Source organism: Gossypium raimondii, chromosome 7, assembly GCF_025698545.1.
Source record: "Gossypium raimondii isolate GPD5lz chromosome 7, ASM2569854v1, whole genome shotgun sequence".
NCBI classification, from domain to species: domain Eukaryota; kingdom Viridiplantae; phylum Streptophyta; class Magnoliopsida; order Malvales; family Malvaceae; genus Gossypium; species Gossypium raimondii.
In genome coordinates, this window is record NC_068571.1 from 50,606,508 (window position 1) to 50,616,102 (window position 9,595).

At 30.4% G+C, this 9,595-nt stretch overlaps 2 protein-coding genes across 2 annotated transcripts; one reads left to right on the plus strand and one right to left on the minus strand.

The window, feature by feature from the left end:
- Nucleotides 1–756: 756 nt before the first annotated feature.
- Nucleotides 757–1,668, minus strand: LOC105766687 (temperature-induced lipocalin-1). The gene is made up of 2 exons (XM_012586281.2): nt 1,219–1,668; nt 757–1,134 (listed from the first exon to the last, which is right to left on the minus strand). The coding sequence occupies exons 1-2, from the start codon at nt 1,573–1,575 to the stop codon at nt 952–954; spliced, it is 540 nt and encodes a 179-aa protein (XP_012441735.1). The 5' UTR covers nt 1,576–1,668; the 3' UTR covers nt 757–951.
- Nucleotides 1,669–6,098: 4,430 nt separating this feature from the next.
- LOC105766617 (molybdate transporter 1) lies at nt 6,099–7,588 on the plus strand. Its single transcript, XM_012586172.2, has one exon. It carries the CDS (start codon nt 6,182–6,184, stop codon nt 7,526–7,528), a length of 1,347 nt encoding a protein of 448 aa, XP_012441626.1. The 5' UTR covers nt 6,099–6,181; the 3' UTR covers nt 7,529–7,588.
- The last annotated feature ends 2,007 nt before the right edge of the window (nt 7,589–9,595 follow it).

The following is a 9,595-nucleotide window of genomic DNA, read 5'->3' on the forward strand; positions in this document are numbered from 1 at the left end:
TTTAGGTTAAGTTATGCTATTAATCTTGAAAATGTGGATTTAGTTTCTATATTTTAATTTGGTCATTTTAGTATTTGTGTTTTTTCAGATTTTAAGATTCTAGTCCTTATCAACCAATAACTATTAAATTCATTCAATTAAGTTTTATTATTTTCAAAATATAATGTGCTAAATATATTATCATGTGTGTAATGTCATATTATTTTGTTATTTTATATATTTCTCATTAAAATTCAGTTAATAGATTAACTAATATCATTTATATCAAGATTAGAATTTTAAAATTCAAAAATATAAAAACTTAAATATGAATTGAATTAAATAAAAAACAGTATGCATGCCACATGACTTTTTGGGACAAACTAAAAAGTATAAGAATTTAAAATTGATCAAATTAAATCCAACGTTCGTAATAGTAAAATTTAATCTAATTTTAACACACACTTTTACAATAAAATATATATTTTATTAATTTCTAAAAGGTCTTCTCTTTCAATTTTTTCTTTTAAAAAATTCAACTTTTAATTAAAATAAATATGATATTTCGTTTTCAAATATTAAAAATAATATATAACCTTTCTGTTTTCAGGTAATTTTTACGTTAACAAGTAAATAAAAATATGAGGGGATATTAATATGATTAATAATTCGTTGGTTTCGCGTGAAGAGAGAGAAGCAGAAAATGTGTGGTCCACAGTCCACACCTCCCCCGTCCTATGTGGTAGATAGATAGATATCTGAGAGAGTGGCAGAGGATATAACAATACACAAGCTTACATTCATCAATACGCATGTTCCACTGTACTTCAGGTATGGATATAACAATACACAAGCTTACATTTACAACACTACCACTAGCACAAGATGAGAATCGACTTCAATAAAAAAAGACAAACTGGATTTTGATGCCAATATATTTATTTTTGTAACTTCACCATGATTCATGTTTTCCTACTTCCCAAACAAGGATTTTATCCACCAAATCCCTTTGTCTTGGGGGACATCCTCTCCTTCTGGTCTAGAATCACTTTGTGGTGTCTTATGCAGTTTGCTCACATCATACCCCAAGTCTTTAGCCTTCTGCTCCAACATGTTGTAGATTTCTTCATCCATATGTTTCTGCCTGCATAATATCTGCAACAAATAAAACCCACAATTATAACTACTGCATACTAGAAAGAGTGATTGAAAGGATTAATAAAGGCATAATAATAGTACCCAAAGGTACTTCTTGGTAGGACCACCAACAAGAACATATTGATAATCCTCATCAATGTATAAAACCCAGTAATCCCCAGTAACAGGAATGATAGGCAAGAAAGGAGGAACGTAGAATTTGACTTTGAGCTTGGCTTCGTCACTCTTGGGATCAGCCTTGTAGGCGGTGCCTTCTATGGAATCTTTCTTGCCATTAACAAAAGTCACATTAAGCACATGCACTGTCCCATCTTCATTCAGAGTGTAAAAAGCGCTGGTGTTCTCCCCCTTCTTAGGTTGAAAGAAAGATGGGAAGGAAGCTATCTCGTACCACTTTCCCATGTATCTTTTGATGTCCAAGTTCTTCACCACTTCCATTGTTTGAGCTTGTGAGAGGATTGATTTCTTTTGTTGGGCTTAAGATGGTTTATAACCTGGTTTCAGTTGAATATAAGGGAAAAAAAGGATTTCGCATATTTGCAAAGGGGGAAGTATTGAATGAAACGTGGAGGAGTAAGGACCACACATGTGAAGAAGGTGTGAATGCAAGAAGCTACTACATGCACATGGGAGCTTCTGGGCCGTTTATGGGAAGTGGGAACAGGGTATGGCCTTATGGGGTCGTTTTGTTGTGACGTTGAGAGTGATGGATTGCAAGAAAGGTAACTTAGAAAGGAAGTAAAAGGACAATAATGAACTGACTAAGAAATGGTTAGAACAGTCCAATTAGACCATTTCATTAGAGGAAAGAGACAAATGAGTTGCTTGTACAGCAATCAAACCAATAATTGAAACACCAAATGAAAATTGATTTTCTAGAAAAATCGATATTATTTTGGTGTTTGGATGGTAGTAAAACATTTTATATATGTGTATGTATATATATATATTTTATATGTGAAATTTATTCTCCTTTATTTCTACACACAAAGGGTGGATGGAAACACAATTCAACAAGAGTGAAAGAGAAGAAAAAAGAATGGATGAAGCACATCCTATTCATCATTTACGTTATTACTATCATATGATATCTACTTGTTGGAAGCTGGCTGGAGTTGGATAAATGTACACCAATTCCATTGATGGCTTCGGGTGGGTGAATCTTGTATGCATTGCCCTTGTGTTAAACCAAGTCTCTGGTTCAGGCTTCACCACATTCACAGTACCATTTTCCTTTCCATCATTGATGCATGGGCTAATGCTATCTCATACTATCTTCCCATATACCTTTCCATGTCCACATTCCTTCACTACTTGCATTCCCTTTTTGTTTACAATTTCTTTTACCACAGATTTTTTATCATTTTTGGTTCATTGGCGAGTCTTCTTAAATGAAATGAGGTAGAGTAACCATGTAGCATGTGTATGTTATGGTTTAAATAAATCTAAACTTAGTGTTAAAACTTTAGAGATGATGATGTTAGGAGGATGATCACGAATTTTTGAAAAAATTATTAATCTCAATGAACCATAATACGAACATGATTGATATCATAATAAAAAAAATCAAAATTACCTATTTTTATAGTTTCATAATTGTTGAATAACATCTTAATTGAACTAATATCAGGTCAAATAAAATGGAATTCCAAATATGACAAATTATTGTTTTGTCATAAAAGTGAAGGAAGTGAACACTTCCTTTTAACACATTGCAACAACTTCAAATATTTTAACATTGCTCAATATTTTCCCTTTGTAAAGCCATAACTTTAATAGTACATAGTATTGAAATATTTATTATGATAAACTTTTATTTAAAATATTATATTATATAATACGGACCAAAATATTATTATCAAATCAGCAAACTTAATCTTGTTACTATTATCCATTTTAACTTTAATAAATATTTTTTGAATTATTTCGTTATAGATTTCGGTCATATCTATTCTTTTTAACACAATGTTAGAACTATTCATAATCCCTTCCCGACTCATAAATAGGAGGATAATATATTTTAGCATACTTGAACCCATATTCTACTACATTGACAACAATATTCATACCAATCGAGTTAAAACTCAATCGACAACCTTTATAAATTAGTTAAAATACCATCAAATTAGTTAAATTAAACCTTAATAAATTTAAATTGAAATAAATAAAAGAGTTAAAAATATATAATATGTTAAAATTTAATTATTTATTTCAGGTTTTTCAATTTTTCAACATTTTTTCAAAATTTTAATTACTTTCATGTAATTTAATTAAAGTTAAATTAAGGTAGAGAAGATGTTACATATAGATGAGTGTATAGTACTATTTGGATGTTTTTTTTTATGAACAGTAAAAACAAATTACATCATATTAATGACTTAATCACACCACGGGCTTTATCTTGTTGAAGATCCCTCATAACTTCATTAGGAGACACATCAAATATTTGTAGGCTCGGCTTCCATGCAAGACAAACCTTAGCCAAATAGTCCGCAATTAAATTTGATTCTCTGGATACTACTCTGATCTTCCATTGTCCTTTAGAACGCATGATCCTTCGAACCCATCGAATAATTTGATGATGTGGCTCTATTTTATTAATGTATAAAAATTAAATATTTTAGGATAATCTTAATTTAAGTAATCCTATTAATCAGAATAAATGTTTTCAACATATAAGCAAAAATTAATGAATGTAAATATGACTATCATCGTGGCCACCTCATTACTACCAAGAAGATATTTACGTTAACATCAAGTTGTTTACGATACATACAAAAGAAATTTTTATTTATTAAATATAAAAGATATTTAAATTAAATTAATAAACACATTTAATAGAAATATAAAAAAATGGTTGAAATCGAGAATCATGTACCTGCAAGAAGGGCTTCATCCAAAATATTTTTCATGAAATTTCATAATGAAATAAAAATATACATCTTAGTTTAATTTTTTTCAAAATATATTATAGATAATAATTTTAGAGAAATAGAAGTGTCACAAATTATATATATATATATATATATATATATTTTACGAACTTTTAGAGTTTTTCCATTTAAAGAAATTCTTAAAGAGAATTTATATATAATATGATATGTACTATATTGAAAAGAGAAACAATAATGTTTAAAGAAAGGAGTATTGGTATGGAAATAAGCTAGAACTCGGGCATTCTAATATAGTAATAAGGTTTTTTTGGAACTAGAACAATGTGCTAATGCACATTGAAAACAACTAGTCAACTTACTTTTTGTTCAAACTGTTGTCTAAACAGATTCTCTAGACATGAAATTGAACAAGATACAATGCATATAAGGAGAAATAAACACACAATATTCGTTAACGCAATTCGAAAACGATCTTACTCTACGAAGTCTTGCCTAATAAATGATTTATTCAACAATTGATCCAACCGCCTACCGGCTAAAGCCCAATCTACCCTTACAAAAGAAGCAATTGCAGCCCAACCTGTTACAACCACTCACCCAAATACCTTACTTACAAATAGTTTAGACTATCACAAGCAATACCAAAAAGATGCAACTTCAGCATATGAAGGCAGCCAACCAAATCGAATTTCCTTAATAGCATAACAATCGTTGATAAATAAACTCCAAATTTTATCCCAAGATAAAGCCTGGTAAACCAATTCATCATTAGCATTAAAAGAATAAATATAAGTCTTAATTGATAAAGCATGCTTCTTCCTCAAACAATTACACACTCGAGTTTGAGATAAACTGAAACATGTCATAGGATTTATTTGCTTATGATAAAAACAAGTAAAAAATGGCAACATCTAATGACACTTGGACTGTCGAAAAAAATCTATTTGGATAGGTATTTTAAAAAGGTTGTCTAAACAAGGATTGAAACATCAACATACACATCCAATGCGATACTAAGTTAAGTTTGTTTTAAATGTTAGGCAATTTATTTTAAGTATCATTCCAATACAGTACTAAATTCGTTTGACATGTTTAACTGTTAGGCAGTTTGTCTTAATGTTGTTTTAAATGTTAGGCTATAACTATATGTTTTAAATGTTGTCTTAAATAATGTTTCAAATGTTAGGTTGGAATTGTTAAGCCAGAACTAATGTAGTAAGGTTGGCGTATAGAGTATGCAGGTATTTTCTTTTTATTTTTGACTGATTTTTGTCATTATTCAAAATTTTCTGTTCAAAAAACAAACATTGTATTTTATCTTGGGAATAGGGAAAGTTTTGTGGGAACACATTGCCTTTCAAGTTTGTAGGTAAAAAGTTTCCACATAATAAGTTACAAAAGAATGTAATGATTGCAAGTCTATTTTTTTTTAATGTAATTTCTATATTTTTATTTAATTATTCATTATTTATTAGGCTAGATTTTTAAAATTTTCATTATCTTTTAGTTGTATTTATATGGTAATAGTAATTTTCAAAATAGACTATAGAACACTCCTATAGCTCACACCTAAACTATTAATAAATGTACATTTTCTCACTTATTTTTATGGGCTCTTTAAAAATTTTCATTTGCCTTGCATTATAAGTAAGTATCATTTTCTTACTATTTTATTAGATCTTTAAGTTTTTCATTTAAAAAATTTACAAAAATACTTATAATTTAAAGTTATTTATATATACCTCTATTTTTTTTAACTTTTTGAGTTTCTTCACTTGAATAAATTCATAAAGAGGATTTACAGTTTAAAACTATTTATATATAATATGATATATATTATATAAAAGTGAGAGGACTTATAGTTTAACGTTATTTATATATAGTACAATATATACATTATATGAAAGAGAGAATAATGTTTAAAGAATGGAGTATTGATTTGTAAATAACCCAAAACTTGGTCATTTCAATATAGGAGTGTTGTGTTAACAGTAAGGTTGACGTATTGTTTTTATTGTATGCTTAGCATCACATATTTGGCTTCACATGAATCAGAAGGAAAATGAAAATCTCCACTTTATAAGATAGCTATCATCTATAAAACCCACACATTCCATCTCAGTCCATACACACTGCCGTATTTCAAAGTCATGGAGTCTCAAAACCCCCAAACATCTGAAAACTTAGACAGCAACCCCACCTCTCTTTCACGGGATAACTTAGTTCACAAAGTGAAAAGCAACTTAGTTTTTCGATCCAAATGGGCAGAACTGAATGGTGCCATGGGAGACTTAGGCACATATATTCCTATTGTATTGGCCTTGACACTTGCCAAGGACCTTAACTTGGGCACCACATTGATATTCACTGGTGTCTACAACATGCTCACCGGCGCCATATATGGTATTCCATTGCCTGTCCAACCCATGAAGTCGATAGCAGCGGTAGCTATATCGGATGGTCCGGATTTTAATATCCCGGAAATTATGGCGGCCGGGATTTGTACCGGTGCAATCTTGTTGGTCTTGGGTGCTACAGGGTTGATGCAGCTAGTGTACAAACTGATACCTCTATCTGTTGTTAGGGGAATTCAGTTGTCACAAGGCTTGGCATTTGCTATGACTGCCGTTAAGTACATTAGAAAGGTTCAGGATTTTTCGAAATCGAAATCTAAAGAGAATAGGCATTGGGTGGGATTGGATGGACTGATTTTGGCTATTGTTTGCGCTTGTTTCATAATTGTTATCAATGGTGCGGGTAAAGAAAGAAATGAAAGAGAGACTAGTAATGTTGATGATGAAGAAAGGAATATGAGAAGTAAGAGAATCAAGAAAACCATGGCTAATATTCCTTCAGCTTTTATCGTTTTCTTATTAGGCGTAGTTTTGGCATTCATACGAAAGCCTGCCGTGGTGAAAGACATTAAATTTGGACCTTCATCAATGGAGGTCGTGCAATTCACTAGTCATGCATGGAAACAAGGATTCATCAAGGGAACCATTCCTCAACTGCCATTATCAATTCTGAACTCAGTGATTGCAGTCTGCAAGTTGTCATCAGATCTGTTTCCAGGAAAGGAATTATCAGCTACTTCGGTTTCGATAACCGTGGGGCTAATGAACTTGGTGGGGTGCTGGTTTGGTGCCATACCATGCTGCCATGGTGCAGGTGGGCTAGCCGGGCAGTACAAGTTTGGAGGCAGGAGTGGTGGGTGTGTAGCCATTCTAGGTGCAGCCGAATTGGTGTTGGGTTTGGTTTTAGGAACATCTTTAGTGAGGATTTTGGATTGGTTTCCCGTTGGCATATTGGGTGTTTTACTATTATTTGCAGGGATTGAGCTAGCAATGACCTGCAGGGATACGAATTCAAAGGGAGAATGTTTTGTAATGTTGATATGCACAGCTGTTTCGCTTGTAGGGTCAAGTGCAGCACCGGGATTTGTTTGCGGAATGGTGGTGCATTTGCTTCTCAAACTAAGGCTACATTTGTTTAATTGATCCAAACAATGATTTTTGGAAAATAAATTATTTTTATGAAAAAAATAATATTTTATGATAGTTGGACCAATATGTGTAAATATTTTTTTGTTATTTGGTAGGTTTCTGAAAAAATTTCATAAAAATTATTTTCAATGAAACCATCATACATTTATGTAATATATGTAATTTTAATTAAGTCGTGATTCATTATTAAGTTTATATGTGATATTAATTATTATAAAATAAATTTCAATTGTTATAAGGAAATGTTATATATTTATAACAAATATATTGTTTCAATACGAACAACTTTTAGAAAATAATTTCAAAATAATTTTCCAAATAATGAAAAATATTTATGCAAAATCATCCAAACATAAAAATTATCAACTTTTCCAAAAAAATTAATCAATTTTTCAAAAATCATTTTGAAAATTATTTTCATTTAACACCACCATGCTTTCAAGTAATGCTTTAAAGAACCGAATAAATGTATGTTATGGATCTCTCCATAACAATTCTATGGTTCTTGCATATCATGTTTGATTGATATTGTAATTCTACGTGTAATGTAAAGTGTGTTTGTACAATAAAAATAGTAATTATTCTCTTGTCTAATTTTCGTATCAATGTATATTTTGTTTAATTGTATAAATTGTGATTATATAATTACATAAAATTAAATTTTAAAATATTATTTATAAAAATTATCAATATTACTTGAATTTTTTTTTAAAATCTAAAACCAAATCATTATATACAATATGTTAGTGCAAGAAAATATTCGACAATACAATTACTAATAAAATTAATTAGAAAAAATAAATATTTTAGCAATTTTATCTAACTATTTTAGCATTCCATATTTGTTGATAAAAATTTCAAATTATTTAAATTAGATTAATAAAATATATCATATAATTATATTTACCTATGTATAAAAAAATCGTAATTGGATTTAAGTGTAATTGCTTGTATTTACCTATGTATAACTACTTCAGTTCTCACGATCTTTAAGAGTTTGAGAGTGTAATTAGGGTGCTCTAATTAATTACATTCAATTCAATAAGACCTACTAATTACGATGGTTATCCAAATATGACAAAGATACATGTTAGGACCAAGGTTGTCCAAGACTGATAACTCGACTCTTATTCAAACACATTTTTGAACATAATCTATTTAACAAATGTTTAAACACTTGTTCAGACAAAACTTTTGTGACAACTTGAATATTACGAGGTGTTGTCATTTTGACTTGGGCCTACATATACATTTTATCATAAGCAAATGGGATCCTATGTGGATCGTATGTGGTGGCTGAAGAAAGAATATTAGAAATTGACATGTCTTTATTGGATAAGGCTTATGCTTATCCTTTAGCCTCTATCCTGGATGATTTATGTGTTGATTTTATGGAGATTATCAAGCTTTATCTTGAGATAAGATTTGAAGATTATTTATCCAATATTATTGTAGTGTTAAAGAAGTATTTATCTCTGCTTGTACTAATCGATTAAGGCTGCCATATTGAGCTTATAAATAGGAAATTGGGTCGCAAATGAAGATGCATGTTTTAAGAGAGTGATGTGCTAATTTGTTGAAATTTCTTTCTATTGTTTTTTCCTTGTATGTTTGCACTTATATCGTAGGCAGCTTTTGTGAGAGACTGAACTCTTTGTAAGTGAGAATTTGGGTGAGTGGTTGTGTAACACCCCTTACCCGAGACCTTTGCCGGAGTCGAGCACGAGGCGTTACCTGACTTATTAACTTACCAGTTCAGAGCATAAAAATTTGTTTTTAAAATTAATTCGCTCGCGTTTAATCAATATGTCCCTAGAAAGAGTACTCGAGACCCTAAAACATACAACGGTAACGATTCGGGTCCAGACCGGGAACATTAAAAATTTTCCGAATACTTATACAAATCAAAATAATTTATTTCACCATTCACAATAAACTTGTCCACCTGCATAACTGTCACTAATTTAATTATAACTCGAGTTACAAAACTCGAAATTTAGATTCGTAAGTTTTCCCTGAAACTAGACTCATATATCTTCTTACCATAAAATTTCCAGAATT

Bases quoted from the DNA above. Each gene is read 5' to 3' on its own strand.
- LOC105766687 (XM_012586281.2), bottom strand. From the start codon at position 1,575: ATGGAAGTGGTGAAGAACTTGGACATCAAAAGATACATGGGAAAGTGG. The intron at 1,135-1,218 runs GTACTATTATTA...TATTTGTTGCAG, and splicing joins CTACCAAGAAGTACCTTTGG to ATATTATGCAGGCAGAAACA.
- LOC105766617 (XM_012586172.2), top strand. From the start codon at position 6,182: ATGGAGTCTCAAAACCCCCAAACATCTGAAAACTTAGACAGCAACCCC.